We start from the raw sequence: 19610 nt of genomic DNA, 5'->3' as shown, positions 1-19610 counted from the left end.
GGAGGAGGAGGAGGAGGAGGAGGAGGAGGAAGAAGAGGAGGAGGAGGAGGAGGGGGAGGAAGGGGCGAGAGAGCATGTGTCTTAATCGGGATTGACATGTAACATCGTTCCCAAAGATAACCGCCGTCAAATTTTAATCCTCCGCTGATCACATGATCCAGAGACAGAGATTTATGAATGAATTCAGACAGGTGGAGGTTGACTCACTCTCACACACACACACGCACACACTCACATTCACACACGCACATACTCACACACACGCAAACGCACACACATACACAGCCACACACACACACATGCATACAAACACACACACACACACACGCACACGTGCACATACACACACACACACACACACACGTGCACATACACACACATACACACACATGCACATACACACACACACACACGTGCACATACACACACATACACACACGTGCACATACACACACATACACACACGCGCACAAATACACACACATACACACACATGCGCACACATACACACACACACATACACACACACACATACACACACTGCGAGCTAAAGTTAGGCCTCGACATACGAAGGCTAACGTTCTGCAAACTCGCACGCAATTTCGCAAAAAAAGTGTCTGTGGGGCGACCATGGCAACGGTTGCCGTGGCGACTGCAGGAAGCCAGAGAGATCCTCTCCGATGGCACGTTTCCCAGAGGAGGCCGTCATCCAGCATGTCGCGTGGGGGAGGATGCATACTGTACACTTACAGTGAACCAAGGCGCTCAGCGCTCACAGGTTAAAACCACACGTCTTCAAGTCGTCTGCTTCCGGCCCGAAGAGGTGCATGAACTCAGTGTGTCACCGAACTTGAAAGAAAATACATTAAAACAACACTGAAGGTGTTTTCAGACTCCTCTGGTTGTGTAGAAGTCTCTGCTTCATGTGTTAAAGCTGCATTCTCTCTCCTGACCACCAGGGGGCGACTCCTCTGGTTGTATAGAAGTCTATGCTTCATGTGTTAAAGCTGCATTTTCTCTCCTGACCACCAGGGTCGACTCCTCTGGTTGTATAGAAGTCTATGCTTCATGTGTTAAAGCTGCATTCTCTCTCCTGACCACCAGGGGGCGACTCCTCTGGTTGTATAGAAGTATGTGCTTCATGTGTTAAAGCTGCATTCTCTCTCCTGAACACCAGGGGGCGACTCCTCTGGTTGTATAGAAGTATGTGCTTCATGTGTTAAAGCTGCATTCTCTCTCCTGACCACCAGGGGGCGACTCCTCTGGTTGTATAGAAGTCTATGCTTCATGTGTTAAAGCCTTATTAAGGTAAGTGAGACATGCTTTGTCATTTAGGTGAATTGACCCTTTTAAGGAAACTCCATAACTGAGCTCTAGCTGGTCAAACATCCATAACTGTCTCTGCGGATTCTTTCATACTTTGCTGGTTCATACATTCCTCTGGACTCTCGGGTGATGAACCGATGAAAGCGACACCTTGAGTGTAAAAGCGAATAGCCGTGCCTGACCAGACCATGGCTGTGTGGAAGCAGCAGAAATATTGACTGCTAAATATTTGTGAGTCACGTTGTTAACGTCTGACCTCCCGTCAGTCTGGATGCTGTCCATATACCAGGCATCCCATAATGTTCATGCGTTAACAATACAGTAAACCTTAAATGACTCAAATGAATGAGACAATAGTTTGATGAAAAGAATAAACATTTATATAGATGCCTGTATTTATGCCTGCTTATGTTTTGAGCGTCTTTCTTTTAAAAGCATATTCATTATTTCAAACTCAGCGTAAATGAATGTCATGAACACATGAATATAACACATTTACATGACTTTTTAAAAAAAAAACCTTTAAGCCCTAACCCTAATAACCCTAACCCTAACCCCTAATCCTATTTACTGTTTGAGTTGTGTTTAGAGGTTGTACATCGGGATTATATATTATTGTAGCCCTGATTTTTATGTTTAATTTGATACCTAACATGTTTGTTTTTTGGGGGGGAGGGATTTATACCATGATTTCTTCTTGATTTTCCTGATATAAAAGGCTACGGACTCTTCCAGACCTGGAAATAAACCATTTTTAAAATTCCATGACTTTTCCAGGTTCTCCATGACCGTAAAAGAACCCTGGTTGTCAGTCTGAATGTTTCTCCGGCTCACCTGGGCTGGCGCTGTGGGGGCGGGGCCCGCCGGGCCTCCTCCCCCAGCCGGCTGAGGGACGGCGACCGGCTCCTCGCGCCCCTCCCCATGGTCCGCACCACCACGTTGCCATTGGGGCTGCCGCTGGGCATCTGCTGGAGCAGCTGGGGCGACAGGCTGCGATGCAACGCCGAGGAGCCAGGCTGCGAGTGACCCTGCTGGGGGCCCCTGTGCGGCTGCGGGGCCCAGTTGCCGGGGGAACCGTGCTGCTGATGCTGCTGCTGGTACTGGCTGACCGCTAGGTTGTTGTCGCTGTTGGAGCGCAGGAGGACCCGCGGCGCCGATAGCGAGGACGGGGACCGGTCGTTTCCGCCGCCGTCGCCAGAAGACTGACCCCGCCGGCGCTTGGAGTAGGCCGGGGCCTCGCGGAAAGGCACTGCAGAGGAAGGGAAGTATATGTTGTTATTCATCTTTTAGAATCTGAGCATTCAATTCTTTCAGGATTGGTTTTTGTTCGTTTTTGATGGGACTTCACTTTTACAGCTGGCATTGTCAGTTCTCATAGTTATGGGAAATGTCTTGAAAAATCACTTTTACACCGAGGACACTCGCCAAAGTTTGTAGAAGCTTCCGGACGAGAGATGGAAAGCTTTCCTCTTAAAATCTACATTTTCCAAAAGTTATTGTTTACTTAGTGGACATATTTGATTGAAGATTGTATGGGAGTAGTTATAATACAAGGAAGGAGGAATCTAATTGGCAGAGGACGTAAAAAGCGCTGAAAACAGTTTAAGAGTCTAAAAACTAATAGAAAATGATTTAATATTCACCGCTGACATCAGTATTAAGTACAAACATTCACAACAAGGATGTTTACCATCAGAGCACATTGAGTTCCAAAAGCATAATAAGACTGTTTAACAGTTTAAATTTGACCTTCAATCATGAGACTGAAAATCAGCATATGAGGGCAGCATTATTGTCTGAAACTCTCCGCCATGAGACACAACCAGTGGAGCCAGACGCATCTCCACACTTCCTTAGCGTGACGCCCGAGCTGGAGAACCGTCTGCAGAACCCGTCATACTCCCACACGCAGGAGCAAACACAGTTATTGATTCTGTGGCCAAACTTAAAGTTGGGGATACTTGTGTTCTCGTTCACTGCAGCCAATCAGTGAACAGAGAGCTGTGACATGTGACATTGTTTACAAAGACCCTTGAGTGATGATGAAGAGTGACCCTGACCTTTCGACCGCCCTCGATGGAGAACGCCACGCTGAGCTTGGACCCAAGTCGCAGGACGATGTTGTTTCGATTAAACGACACCATTTGTCATCGGGACCCGGAGCAGAAGGTGCAGCTGAGTCACAGGACTCAGAACCAGCAACTGCACGGCATTAGTGTTGCTCTTCAGGGTCATTCAGAACTGCCTGTTTGAATCCTGCACTAATGCGTGGTTATAACACAGCTGGCTTCAATGTTTCTCTTTTATTATTACTTAGAAATAACGGCAAGTGCCTTCAAAAGGTGAATTTAAGAAATTATGTAAAATCTAGAAAATGACCTCAGTCCCCAAAGGGTTAAGAATGTGGCTTAACAATGTAGCTTAGTTATGTAGTTTAACAATGTAGTTTAACAATGTACCTTAACTAACAATGTATCTTAACAATGTAGCTTAACAACGTAGTTTAACAATGTATCTTAATAATGTAACGATATAGTTTAACAACGTAGTTTAACAATGTATTTTAACAATGTAACAATGTAGCTGAACAATGTAGCTTAGTGTAGCAAAGTTAGCTTCTTAGTCATGTAACAAGCATAGAAATGTTACATAACAAGTCAGAACATGAAGAATGGCCTCCTGGGTGAAAGTCCTGTCTTGGTTGGCTCCGCTTGTTTGCTTGTTATATGCATCATTATACCATGCGACTTAATAATGGTGGCTCAATATTCTATGCCACCTGCTCTTCTCAAACACACAAACGGCCACTTTCAACATGTCTGGGCGTGACGTTGCCTCTTGTCACTGTGGCACCTTGTTCTTAGGAGCACCTTTGGTAAGTACATGTCTGGAAGGTGAATGCATGGCCTCAGACGCAGCGCTAAACCTCACAGTGGTCGGGCCACCGCCCAAAGCTCACGACCATCGCCGAGGATCGGGAACTCGATGGACCGGTAGATCGAGAGCCTTGCCCTCCGGCTCAGCTCCCTCCTCACCACGACTGCTACAAAACACCTACATCCTGCCGACCGCCTGCTGATTTCACGCTGCATTTTATCCGACGAGACTCTGAGCTCCCTCGCCCTTACTTCCGACCCGCAGAGAGCAATCCACCGTTTTCTCGGCAGAGAACTGCGGCCTCAAAACTCAGAAAGACTGAGACTCATCGACCGCAAAACTCGCTAGAGGTCACGGACTGATGGAGCTGAAATCTGTACTATGAATCCAAAAGGTATCTAAGAAGATACACCCCCCACCCCACCCACATCCCCCAAAGCCATAAGTGTGCTGGACACAAAGTGCACATCAGCGCTCGTGTACCTTTGGAAGAGGAGATGGAGACGGACGTATAAATAACTCACCTGCTTCTTCTCATGTGCTATTCTTTCTCTCAGTGGCGTCAGACTTGTTGGGAGAATATGTGCACATCATGCACCTCTATCTATCTATCTATCTATCTATCTATCTATCTATCTATATATATATATATATATATATATATATATATATATATATATATATATATATATATATATCAGTGGCGGGCCGTGTGTTTTCAAGCTAGGCCTTCAGTGCCATATAATCCACATCAGGCGGACTGGGGGAAAAAAGTGTCCCGGGAGTTACTGTCACAGACCGACCCACTCAATACACATACAGTCCACCATGTGTGGACAGCAGACGCCCACAGTATATATATATATATATATATATATATATATATATATATATATATATATATATATATATATATATATATATATATATATATATATGTATATATATTGACCTTCTTTATATTATTATCAATCCATCAATATCTAATCTCTTTCTGCTCTCTGACTATGTGGGCCTCCAACACAAGCCGGTGAGAACATGGACACACACACACACACACACACACACACACACACACACACACACACACACACACACACACACACACACCAATATTGCACTGAGATGGCTGGTTGGCTCCACACTGCTCTTTCTGACCATTATTAACATGATTATGAGGATTCCATGAGCCGAGCTCCTCTGACCCCCATCCCCAGCGTTCCCATCGCCTGCACTGTTGGACCCAACCAGTAATGGAGGTTGGCCTTGATTGATTTCCCCAAGGAAGCATTCCTCCAATACGCCTCCAGATGATGAGCCTACAACCGCCAGCTCTCCTCGCTATTCCACCAGAGCAGGGAGCGAGGGGAGCAGGACGGAGGCCATTTCCAACAAGCGCCTCCTGATTACTGACTCCATTATTACCACGCCGCCCAGGCGGCCATCGTCGCTGCTTAGCTGCGGTTTCTCTGCTGGTTGCTTTTCACGGCAGCCTGAACATCACAAACGAGTCTTCATCACCTTCCCAGACTGACATCCCAGACCTTTCTCTCTGTGTGTGTGTGTGTGTGTGTGTGTGTGTGTGTGTGTGTGTTTGTGTGTGTGTGTGTTTGTGTGTGTGTGCGTCTGCAGCAGGCATGTTGATGAAGAGATGTGCTAACGTTTAACGAGCTAGCACATCCAGGAGCTAGCATGCAATTTGAGGCGGGTAAAAGATGCTCCTCTAGCGGCGACTCGCTGCCTCTTTCTGTGTGTGTGTGTGTGTCTGTGTGTGTTTGTGTGTGTGTGTGTCTGTGTGTGTGTGTGTGTGTGCATCTGCAGCAGGCGTGTTGATGAAGAGACGTGCTAACGTTTAACGAGCTAGCACATCCAGGAGCTAGCATGCGATATGAGGCGGGTAAAAGACGCTCTTATAGTGGCGACTCGCTGCCTCTTTCTGTGTGTGTTTGTGTGTGTGTGTGTGTGTGTGTGTGTGTGTGTGTGTGTGTGTGTGTGTGTGCGTCTGCAGCAGGCTTGTTGATGAAGAGACGTGCTAACGTTTAACGAGCTAGCACATCCAGGAGCTAGCATGTTTGGTATAAGATGCTCCTCTAGGGCGACTCGCTGCCTCTTTCTGTCCGGATCTCTTCGCACACATTCGCTCACGCAGACGCATCATGGAGTTAAACTGCGTCTCATGTAACAGTTGGTGGAAAAGCAATCAGTGGGATCCATACGATGAAATGCTGTGGAAGCGCAGGACGCATGTCGGAGGTCAGCGGGTCTGGAAGCGCTCAGAGGAGCTAAACGACGCCGTGATGCTAGTACGGCGAGCTCTCACAGGAAGACAAGGCTCTTTTGTTCGTCTCTCCAGAAACAGTTTGTGGCGACATGATGTGTTTAACATGCTTTTGTCACCAAGATTTACATGTTTTTCTTAATAGAAACTCAAATCCTACCATAAATGATATAAGTCAAGGGGAACATGTGACACCCGATCCAGACAGACCGAGTCCAAGACCAGAGCAACCAAATCAACCAGCGACGGACATTTGATCAAAAACATATTTAAATTAAAACAACCTAAGTTTGTCTTTTCCTTCACGCTACAGCTGATAACTTTAATACCTCATATTTAATACGTCATATTTGCTCAAACTGTGATGACATCGTTACAGTAGAAGCTGAGACAGATCATCTCTTCCTTTTAGTTCTCCCATAAGAATAATATGAATTTCCACAGTTTGAGCAAATATGACAAAAAGATAAATGAGCTTTGGCTGAAGAACAGCCTTCCAGGCGCCTGAACCTGCTTTAGAGTTCATGCTGCAATCCACACAGAGAGGAAGGGAAAGAAATGGAACAAAAAAGAAAGAAAACTCTAAATTTGGATGAGAAGTTGAATGGAGGTCAAGGTCTGCCAGGAGAGAACTTCATCAGGGTCAGGTCTCCTGCAGCCGAGGAAGAGGAGCACATCTTCTCTCACGTGAGACTCCAGCTGTTCACGTCAGACACGCTTCAACATATTCTCTCCATGTGCTGGGAAACATGTAGAATAACAAAAGCGACCCAACTTTTACTGGATCTAATATGTTGATTTAAAGAATGTTTCAAGAATCTCAAACGTCTAAACACGAAGAAAAGTCATGGAACTGTCAACATGTCTGAGGAACTCTTTAAAGAAGAATTGATATGTTTTATGAGTCCTATTGTTCGAAATTTTCCCGTTTATTTATTCAAATACATCCTTGTTCCTCATTATGTTGAGGACGTGTTTGTAATGTTTGTACATTTTAATATTTGTTGCAATTATAAAAATAAACAAGAACTACTCAGAAAGAAAAAATACTTGAATCTTTGAAAGTTTGGTAATGTTTTAATACATTTTTTAAAAGTATATCTTAAGATTGCTTAGTATCTAAATTAATTGGTTTCTAAAACTTTACCAACAGAGTCGATAAATAAACAACGTTTAAGTTTGGTTTTGAACATGAATCCTTTTGAAAGAGCTCATAATCATGAACCAGGAGCTCACAGGTCATATCTATAACTATAAGAAGACGTTCAACAGTTCAGTTTAAAATGTTTAAAGGAGATTTAAAGAAACATCAGATTCCTGGTTTGAAACCAACGTCAACTCCAACCAGCAGGGAACCGATTCCTTACCTTTTCATATTACATTTTCATATTACATATTTGACATGTTTGACATGTTTGACTTCCCACAATGCTCTGCATGCGCTTGTGAGATGACAGATGGGTAAAATGACAGTTATGTGAGACTCCACTGTCAGTGACGCAGAGCAGGGATGATTCATATGTTCCTCAATGTACCGAGTATTTAAAGTGTTTATCATATCATATTTATAGAGTTTACAGTGTTTTCCATGGAGGGGAACAGTGAACGAGGGAGGATGAGCTTTCATGAAAAACAAGTCACGTTCAGATGTGAGCGCTCAGAAACAAGAAGCTGAAGCATAAACCGCTACATATGTCCAAACATTGTTTCAAGTGAATGATTTGACATCTTTGTTGCAGTTTTTCTTCTTCTTCTTCTTCCAAGAATAGAATTCAGAAAACTAAAAATATTACGAATACATTCTGCCACCGGAGGCTTCAATTTCTCTCTCTCTCTCTCTCTCTCTCTCTCTCTCTCTCTCTCTCTCTCTCACAAACACACACACACACACACACACACACACACACACACACACACACACACACACACACACACACACACACACACACACACACACACACACACACACTGAGCTGCCACTTTAATGCATCAATGCAATCCACCACAGCAGCTCTATTAATCCAATGAACCTCATTAATGTCAATAAGAGGTTCTTTATGAGAACATTAACAGGCATATTCCTTCCTGCAGGATCCGGATCCAGACCCAGACCCAGAGCCAGAGCCAGAGCCAGAGCCAGAGCCAGACCCAGAGCCAGAGCCAGAGCCCTCCTCATTGAGAAAACAGCAGCAGATGAATCGAAGGTTTTCACGCGCAGGCAGATGGTGTTTTTTGGGGGAACGGCAAGTACAGTCGTCATGTCTCTCTCTCTCTCTCTCTCTCTCTCTCTCTCTCTCTCTCTCTCTCTCTCTCTCTCTCTCTCTCTCTCTCTCTCTCTGACCTACAAACTAGTGCAGCGCTGCCTCCCTTTTCCTTTTTCTCTTTTCCAGCGAACAATAAAAAGAAAGAAAAGAATAAACACAACTCTTATTCTCGCAGCCTGAACGCGCGCGGACCCGCAGCTTCATCCTCAGAGCGATGGTACACTAACAACACACACAACACAACACAAACCAAAGACACACACACACACACACACACACACCACAACGCGTGCGAGTGGACTTTTCACAGCTGTCCGTGAACGCTCCGCAGCGGCCCGTAGAAAAGTATAAACCCGCAGAGGACGCCGGATGCTTACCTTCCTTTTTTAAGGCATTGATGATCGACTTCATGTTCGCCTCCTTCTACTCCGACTCTCCGTCACGAGACTTTAATTGTTCCAGAGCGCGACTTTCCCCGTTCAGCACCACGGACAGCGACTCCGCGGAGAGGAGCTGCCGCGCGCAGCACATGATGCCGCTCACACCTCCGAGAGCCACCGCCTCCTGCCTGGTAAGCCTCCGCTCACACACTCACACACACTCACACACATACTCACACACACACATGACTGCCGTGGCCACGCCCCCTTACACACCGCCTCTCGCTCACATGGGAGAGAAGCTGCGCTGCTCTCCACTGGCTTCCTGAATGCAGGGTTACTTGTGGTTCCCAGAGTGTTACAAAGTAGGTTGGGGGCGAGAGCTTTCAGTTATCGGGCTCCTCTTCTGTGGAATCAGCTTCCACTTTCAGTTCGGGGGGCAGACAGTCACCTCATTTAAGAGTAGACTTAAGACTTTCCTCTTTGATGGCGCTTATAGTTAGGGCTGTTTCAGGCTTATAGTTAGGGCTGTTTCAGGCTTATAGTTAGGGCTGTTTCAGGCTTATAGTTAGGGCTGGCTCAGGTCTGCCCTGGTCCAGCCCCTAGATATGCTGCTATAGGCCTAGACTGCAGGGAGCATCTTAGGATACACTGAGCTCCTCCTCTCTTTCTCTTCCTCTTTCGCTCCTCCTCCCCTTTTCACCTCTTCTTTCTCTCCTTCTGGATAAATGATTGTCTCTTCAATGCATATTACTAACTCTACTTTCTTTTTCCATGGATTTGTGGCTGCCTGGAACCTGGCCCTGCTGATGCAACCATGGCCCTGCTGATGCAACTGGCCTGGAGCCGGTTCTGCCTACTGCCATGGCCCTGCTGATGGAACCGGCCTGGAACCAGGCCTGCCAGCTGCCATGGCCCTGCTTTCTCCTCCCACTGCCCCTGGGATGCCCCTCCTCTCTACCTCCTTCTGCTTAATGGGTCGTGGCTATCTGGATCATGGACCATGCATACTACTCATTATATGAATCATTTCTGTCACATTCATGTAATGTGCTGTAACTCTGTTACGTTATTCATTCTGGCCACATGACATCTATTGCTTCTGTCCATCCAGGAGAGGGATCCTCCTCTGTTGCTCTCCCTCAGGTTTCTTCCCCCTTTTTCCCTGTGAAAGGGTTTTTACTATCTTTATTGGGGGAGTTTTTCCTGATCCGATGTGAGGTCCCGGGACAGGGATGTCATGTGTACAGATTGTAAAGCCCTCCGAGGCAAACTTGTATTTGTGATGTTGGGCTATATAAAATAAACTGAATTGAATTGAAGGAACCCTGAAGACTCAAGATGAAAGAGTTGTGACAAAGAAATGTAATGTGTTTGTTCCTCTAGGCTCCTCTCTCTAAACTAACTAGTAGTTTAGTTATTTCAACCTAACTAGTAGTTTACACCTAACTGAGTAGTTTAGTTGTTAAACCTAACTAGTAGTTTAGTTGTTTAAACCTAACTAGTAGTTTAATTGTTTGAACCTAACTAGTATTTTAGTTGTCTCAACCTAACTAGTAGTTTAGTTGTTTAAACCTAACTAGTAGTTTAGTTGTTAAACCTAACTACTAGTTTAGTTGTTTAAACCTAACTAGTAGTTTAGTTGTTTAAACATAACTAAGTAGTTTCCTGTAAAGACGTAAGTTTAACATATAAAAAAATATTGTATCATCTGAAATATTGTATTCAGATATGTTGGATAATTAAGCATTTTAGGCTTTTTGTGTGTCATTTAAGTCCACGTTGTTGTGAAGACAACACAACTAATGCCTTAGGTTCAGGAAAGAAAACGTCACGATGAGCCTCATTATAAGTATATTATTTAAAAAACAAGGAACATAAACTAGGTGACATGAAGCGCGTCGCTAACATAACTTGACAAAACGATCCTAAATACTTGACATGCATGTCTGGAACACGAGTCCATGATGACGTGTTGGTTCTTTATTCTTGTTCAGAGGCAGCAGATCTTCTTTTTTTCATGATATCTGAGTTTCTAGTGTAAAACATTATGTATCTAAACACTTAACACCAAGATTAAAAACACTTTCACGGGTGGAAAACTTCATGAAAACTGTTTTTGTAAAGCTCAAAAAGACAGAAAGTTCATATCAGAGAGGAATCCAGAAAGTCTATTCATTATTTCAACATCTTAGTTATAATAGTCTTCAAACTGACCGGGAAGTTAAAAGGACTTAAAAGACTAAACTGTATAAAGAACAGAACAAAGCCAAAGAACACATTTTCTAAACATCAGTGTTTAGAAACAGAAGAAGAAGAACAGCACGGCTACATTTACCTCCAGAATGATGAGAATGTTTCTCTCTAAGGGGCATGAACACTCCTCACAGGAGATATCAGATGCTCCTTTCAGGTTCAGACTTGTGTTTGGGTTTTATCTAGAACTCGTTTATGCTTTACTGTTAACAAAGACTACTTTTCTCATATTGTCTTATGATCTGTTCCTTCTCCCTCTGCAATGCTCCTTTAGCGCTGCTACCTTCATGAGCTCTTAGCACCTTTTCCAATACAGTGTGTGCTTCCCCCTGATGGACTGCTGCTATGTCACATGTCAATGCAAAACTGAGAACTATAATACAACATGCAAGTACTTTCAATTCAGTGATTCCTGGGAAGTCTGGGACGCTTCTCAGTTTTGTCTTCACCTTTTTGCATAAGTTTAGATCATATTGGAGCGTAATACTTTACACCAATGTTCCAAACATAGCATCAGAGTCATTTATGAGGATTCATATTATTAAAGAAACATTGAAAATGACACGATGAAGACAATGATCAACTGAGCTTTGTTTTTTAATAAGGGACGAACTCATAGCAAACTAATGATAATAATATAGCATAATAATATAGTCAAACATTCATAACGGAGAGCCTGATTTATACTAAAACGTAAAGAGAATGGATTTTTTATTTCATTTGTATGGCTGTTGACAGTATTTACATGAATCTGAACATCAGAATCAGAATTAGAACCATTTATTGCCACGTATGTTTTCACATACAAGGGATTTGTCCTGGCGGGAGGTGGAACACATTTAATATTTAACAATACACATGTAACAATAAACAAAGTGCAATAACGGGGAACATTCTGAACATTGGATGAAACCAGATTCAAAATTATTTTTTCATTTTGTTGACATATTAATGTCAAAGTTTTTTTTCCAGAGGGAATTTAGCATATATCTTGCTAATTAGCCCAAATTTTAACATAATGCCGTATTTGCATATTCAAGTTATTCCACATATGTTGGTTGAATATTTGTCTCCCGCCGTAGTGCCCCTCCTTAATGATGTGAACTTTGCTTCATTCTAGCTCGCTTGCAGCAAACAGAGAGAAACCACATTTTGAGCGAACATATCCTTGTTGTTGCTAAGCAACTCAGCGGGTGACGTCTCCGCTCATCATTGAAGCTGCGCTCACACATCAGCGTGCACACCTGCCAGCCGTGTGATGTAATACATGCGCCGCCCGCTTCCACTCCGTTTGACTTCACGCTCTGTCGTCCGGCGCCGCGCTGGTTATGACGTCTCTTTTCTTTACCGCCGTCCACGAGCTGCGACCAGATGGCTACACGCTCAGCATATGCTGTCATAAAGAATGCAATAATGCAGGGAGGAGGGCAGGGCTCCATACTGGGCAACGCCATTAACAACTAGTCGAATTATGAACTATGGAGGGACGTGTATGTGAGGGCTTCCCAGTTTAGTCTTTTATGTCCCATTTCCATTCTTAAGCTAACTGCATGACATATGAATTAATCAAAAGATAAGGTGATTAAAAATGACAACCATGTTTGCAGCTTTGGCAACCGAAAGGAAGTTAGTGCTGATCTCTACTTTACATCGTCAAGTCTGAGAAGTATTGTCTAAACATGAGTAGTTTCTAATGCAGCGGATGCACACATGCTATTTGTGTGTGACACAATCTGTAATTATAATAACGATGCAACAATGTAAGGCAACAACATGAGGCAACAATGTAACACAACAACGTGAGGCAACAATGTGAGGCAACAGCGTAACGCAACAATGTAATGCAACAATGTAATGCAACAATGTAACGCAACAACATGAGGCAACAAGGTGAGGCAACAACGCAACAATGTAAGGCAACAACGTCAGGCAACAACGTAAGGCAACAATGTAAGACAACAAGGCAACGCAACAATGTAACGCAACAATGTAACGCAACAGTGCAACGCAACAGCGTAACCCAACAACGTAGCAATATAATGCAACAATGTAACGCAACAACGTAACACAACAATGTAACGCAACAACGTAACACAACAACATAACGCAACAACATAACGCAACAACGTAACGCAACAACGTAACGCAACAACGTAACGCAACAACGTAACAGTGTAAGGCAACAATGTAAGGCAAAAATGTAATGCAACAACATAACAACGTAAGGCAACAACGTAACGCAACAGCGTAGCGCAACAACGTGACAGCGTAAGGCAACAATGTAAGGCAACAACGTAACAACGTAACGCAACAGCAACAACGTAAGGCAACAACGTAACGCAACAGCGTAATGCAACAACGTGACAGCGTAAGGCAACAATGTAAGGCAACAATGTAAGGCAACAACGTAACGCAACAACGTAACGCAACAACGTAAGGCAACAACGTAACGCAACAATGTAACGCAACAACGTAACGCAACAACGTAACGCAACAACGTAACGCAACAACGTAACGCAACAGCATTGCTCTGCTCAGGGCTGTTTGGTCGTGTCCTCCTCATGTTCTCAGAATAATGTACCTTTCATGGTTGTCATAGCTAACTTAAAATGTGAAAAACTACTGAATAAATAAATCAGCCTGAAGAAAGTTCTCCTTCCTCTCTGGCAGGATGTTGAAATTGAGAGAGAATCAATTTGTCCTCCTTCCTGGATACACGGCTGGAACAATCAGCCAGATATAGCATTGATTTCAGAGGGTGTGTATGTAACCCACATTACATAGAAACCTCGTTCCAGGAAGAATACATTAACAAGTAGCCTTCATTTATTTATATAACCTCACTCTTTAATGAGGTATTTACATTTTTAAATAAAGTCTGTACATTCCTGAAATAAATACAACAAACTAACAATTGTTTTCATTATTGTTTAATCTGTTGATTATTTTCTGATAAATCAAATTAACATTAGAATTTTGAGAAAAAAATATCCCATGATAATTTCCCGGAGATCAAAGTGCCTTTAAAAAAATCAGTCCAACTGTCTAATAATCCAAAGATATTTTATTTAAAATGGAATAAAATAAGGAGAAACATATACCTGTCACTTTTGAGAAGCAAATAAAGTTGAGCATTGAGTTCATCAATTAATTGATTCATTTTCAACTAACATGTTCTAAATGAACTAAGATGCTCCCTGCTCTATTACACTAAAACACAGGATATTCTTTATTAATAATTTGCTATTTCTGCTCATGATATAAATCTTTAGTAAAACAAAGATGTGACCTGTTGCCTGGCAACCTCACAGTGACGACATGATTTCAGGAAGTAACTGCTTGCAGCCAGAAATGAAAGATAAACCTAAAAAAAATGTGAAACTATTGTTTCATTATTATTATTATTATTATTATTATGATTATGATTATGATTATTATTATTATTATTATTATATGTCTCGATCAACGACGTTGTAGATAATTTCACTTCTATAATTACAATATGGTTTGCAAAGGCTGAAGTGCCTTGAAGCTGCATTCTCTCTCCTGACCACCAGGGGGCGACTCCTCTGGTTGTATAGAAGTCTATGCTTCATGTGTTAAAGCTGCATTCTCTCTCCTGACCACCATGGGGCGACTCCTCTGGTTGTATAGAAGTCTATGCTTCATGTGTTAAAGGTGCATTCTCTCTCCTGACCACCAGGGGGCGACTCCTCTGGTTGTATAGAAGTCTATATAAATGACTCTACTTCTCTTGATGTATTCCCTCAGTAAACATTGTAAACATGAGTTTATGTCTCAATCTCTAGTTTCAAGTCTTCTTCAATACAGCATGATGTTCATTTAGTAAATTATGGTCATTTAGAGTCAAACAGACCATAAAGCAGGGGACGCTTTAGGGGCGGAGCTACAAGGTGTTTTTAACCTTCTTGTGTGTTTTCACTTTATGAAAGTTAATTGTAACATTTCATTCCCTTAACAATGTCTTATTCAGCTGCTGTATTCAGCTCCACCCTTTAGCGTCACTTCTGGCCGCAAAGAAAGACGATGGTGACGGCCAAAAACCAAGATGGCGACGGCCCAAATGCTGAACGGGTGACGTCACGATGATTACGCCTGACAGACAGTCTGTGGCCCTCCATGTTTTTGCCCACTGCCTTGTGTGTGTATGAAATGAACCTGCGATGCATTAACATTCTGTTTCTTGAGCCAGCTGACAGCTAGATGTCGGTTTGTATTCCCCATGCAGCAGAGACCTGCTGACTGCCAGCCTGCTCTAAGGGTTTCATGATGCATTTTTAAAATTCATGTTCCGGGGCTCTCGCAGGAAGCGGCTGGTGTTCAGGTTCAGAGCTCTGAGAGGAGAAATGTGGAGCGTCCTCTAAACTGTGAATCCTGCAGCGAACTCTGAATAGATGAGTGTGGCAGTGGTTAAGGCGTGTGTGTGTGTGTGTGTGTGTGTGTGTGTGTGTGTGTGTGTGTGTGTGTGTGTGTGTGTGTGTGTGTAAGTATGTATGAACGACACATACTCCCTGTGGGATTATCACACTGTGGCAGCGGGTGGTGTAATAAATACGCCCATCTGTCAATCATTCTTACAGGCTAACTGCTGCATTGAAAGAAACACAACACATATCTTCTGCAGACATCCTCACCATGCATTCATTCATTCCACTGTGTGTGTGTGTGTGTGTGTGTGTGTGTGTGTGTGTGTTTTGTCTGCTTCTGGAGTGACAGTCAGACATTGTAAAGAAACTAAATAACCTCTCAGGAGCACATTGTGGAACATTAGTCGTTTCCTGCTGTTCAGCTCAGTTTTATTGTTTATTGTCTCTTTATGTCCAGATGGAAATGTGTTATGAATTAATGGAAACGACGAGGACGCTAAACAGAACGGCGTTGGCTGCGTGGATGTTTTTTCCGATTGTTCAACGTCGGCTGCTCTGTTTATTTGTGGATATGTTTTTTTACGGAGTCCATGCTGTAATGTTTTATTGGGCAAACATCACACAGAGCCAGGCGGATATGATAAATACTTGTCAGCACAATATGTGTGAGAAATTACAGGAGGAACGTCTCGGAACACGTTTCTTCCAGAAGACATTGCGTGGTACTGCGAAGCTCTTCACATATTTAACTGTTAATTAATTCATATTGTTATCAGATGCCGACTGATACCGTTGAAGGCATTTATTAACATATTAACATATTAAACAACAGAATTGATCCAGACGGCTTTACCACAGAGAGAAGACTCTGATGGAGAAGATGAAGAAACTAGAACAGATAAAAAAAGGTCTTTGCACCCCGGAAATCTGAGATTTGGTCGTCGCCATCTTGTTTTTCTTTTGCAACCAGTGAACAGGAAGTGACCACATCTGGACTGAGGAGGCATGACGTCTCTGGTGTCGACCTGTCAATCACCTTGTAGCCCCGCCCTTATCCTCTTTTGGATTTAGTATCCTGGAAAATATTATATTTTGTATTCATCAAGCATATGCTGTCATTTTTAAATTATTTTCCAGGTGGAAATGTACTTATCATGACTATGAACTATTTTGAGGGATGCTTGCCAGAATATGGTTGCAAAGTAAATATTGTCTAATATGTTATCCAATACCTGAAATCTACTACTACGAACAATAATAACCATTCCTGTGATAGTTGAACTCCGTGCGGTGACCTGATGCTCGCGGTAGAGCGGCCTCTTCTTTGGACCACATGACAACACCTTTCCATGCGCAGCTATTTCACACAGCAGGCCACACACTCACACACACACTCTCACACACTATAACACAGTCTCTCACACACACGCGAACCACATGAAGACCACACGTCATGTTGAGAATATTTCTTCCTCCTCAATCACGCTGCACAGCTCCGTCCCGCCTTTGTGTGTGTGTGTGTGTGTGTGTGTGTGTGTGTGTGTGTGTGTGTGTGTGTGTGTGTGTGTGTGTGGAACCGGCAGATGAAATAAGTGATTGATTAAGAGCTTCTAAGTGTCAGCATGAAGATAATAATAACGCTGGTTGCTGCTTCCTGTCATGTGATCTGATATTCAGATCCCAGCTCTCACCTTCTGCTGATGGAACACAGAACGTCAACAATCCGGCCGGCACACGTTCTCTACACAAAAGACTTCTTATCCTTTGATGTTTTCATGCATTGGTAGAAAATGTTATGCGTCTTAATCGTCAATACTTGAGATCAATGTGAGATTGTTTCTGTTGAACAATACGCATGAGGACTGATGTTTGCATCAATTATTCTGAGGACACAAACTTAAGGAATCATATGCTATATGATAGACGATGCAACAGAAGTCTTAAATATATTCTATGCTAATTATTTTAAGCATTGATCAGTCAAATTTGAAAATTGTCACTTTTAAGGAAATGGAACGACCAGATATTGATATTCTTGCTTAATAAATAAAGATTATTTAAAATGATTGAAGTTATATTTTCTGTGAATCTACGACTGTTTTGCTGTGTTCACCCATCTTTCGGCCCAAGTAGGAAAATAGCTGCGGCTTTGTGTCCGATACCGAGGACCCTTTGTGTCCGATACCGAGGACCCTTTGTGTCCAATACCGAGGACCGAGGACCCTTTGTGTCCGATACTGAGGACCCTTTGTGTCCAATACCGAGGACCGAGGACCCTTTGTGTTCGATACCGAGGACCCTTTGTGTCCGATACCGATACCGAGGACCCTTTGTGTCCGATACCGAGGACCCTTTGTGTCCAATACCGATACCGAGGACCCTTTGTGTCCGATACCGAGGACCCTTTGTGTCCAATACCGATACCGAGGACCCTTTGTGTCCGATACCGAGGACCCTTTGTGTCCGATACCGATACCGAGGACCCTTTGTGTCCGATACCGAGGACCCTTTGTGTCCAATACCGATACCGAGGACCCTTTGTGTCCGATACCGAGGACCCTTTGTGTCCAATACCGATACCGAGGACCCTTTGTGTCCGATACCGAGGACCCTTTGTGTCCGATACCGATACCGAGGACCCTTTGTGTCCGATACCGAGGACCCTTTGTGTACGATACCGAGGACCCTTTGTGTCCAATACCGATACCGAGGACCCTTTGTGTCCGATACCGATACCGAGGACCCTTTGTGTCCAATACCGATACCGAGGACCCTTTGTGTCCGATACCGATACCGAGGACCCTTTGTGTCCGATACCGATACCGAGGACCCTTTGTGTCCGATACCGAGGACCCTTTGTGTCCGATACCGATACCGAGGACCCTTTGTGTCCGATACCGAGGACCCTTTGTGTCCAATACCGATTCCGAGGACCCTTTGTGTCCGATACCGAGGACCCTTTGTGTCCAATACCGATACCGAGGACCCTTTGTGTCCGATACCGAGGACCCTTTGTGTCCGATACCGATACCGAGGACCCTTTGTGTACGATACCGAGGACCCTTTGTGTCCAATACCGATACCGAGGACCCTTTGTGTCCGATACCGATACCGAGGACCCTTTGTGTCCAATACCGATACCGAGGACCCTTTGTGTCCGATACCGATACCGAGGACCCTTTGTGTCCAATACCGATACCGAGGACCCTTTGTGTCCAATACCGATACCGAGGACCCTTTGTGTCCGATACCGATACCGATGACCCTTTGTGTCCGATACCGATACCGAGGACCCTTTGTGTCCGATACCGATACCGAGGACCCTTTGTGTCCAATACCGAGGACCCTTTGTGTTCGATACCGAGGACCCTTTGTGTCCAATATCGATACCGAGGACCCTTTGTGTCCAATACCGAGGACCCTTTGTGTCCGATACCGAGGACCCTTTGTGTCCGATACCGATACCGAGGACCCTTTGTCTCCGATACCGAGGACCCTATGTGTTCGATACCGAGGACCCTTTGTGTTTGATACCGATACCGAGGACCCTTTGTGTTCGATACCGAGGACCCTTTGTGTCTGATTCCGATACCGAGGACCCTTTGTGATCGATACCGAGGACCAGTGTTCCCTCTAAGCTGCGCACGTGCACGGCCGCGCAGGCCAGTCGAAGTGGCCGCGCAATAGATTTTTCAGACCGCGCACATTTTTCAGACCGCACAAACAATTTTTTTTCAGGGGTTAAAAATCTTTTTTGCGCCAGTGTTTGTGAGATAGGAGTGAGCCATCTTCACAATAATAAGATCTTTGATGTGACGTGTCGAGTCTTCTTGGCCAATCA

At 43.9% G+C, this 19610-nt stretch overlaps 1 protein-coding gene across 1 annotated transcript in view; it reads right to left on the bottom strand.

Annotated features, from left to right (window-relative positions):
• Positions 1 to 19610, bottom strand: part of LOC306748218 (SH3 and multiple ankyrin repeat domains protein 2-like) — a gene marked incomplete at its 3' end in the record, with an annotated part of 110041 nt that overhangs the window by 54628 nt on the left and 35803 nt on the right. The window contains exon 10 of the mRNA XM_079231358.1: positions 2161 to 2575. Within this exon, the coding sequence (XP_079087484.1) occupies positions 2161 to 2575 (415 nt within the window). The remainder of the gene's footprint in view (positions 1 to 2160; positions 2576 to 19610) is intronic.

The sequence above is a fragment of the Taurulus bubalis genome (genome assembly GCF_910589615.1).
Source record: "Taurulus bubalis genome assembly, chromosome: 15".
NCBI lineage: Eukaryota > Metazoa > Chordata > Actinopteri > Perciformes > Cottidae > Taurulus > Taurulus bubalis.
The sequence above is the reverse complement of the archived record's forward strand: the minus strand, read 5'-3'. Positions and strand labels throughout refer to the sequence as shown.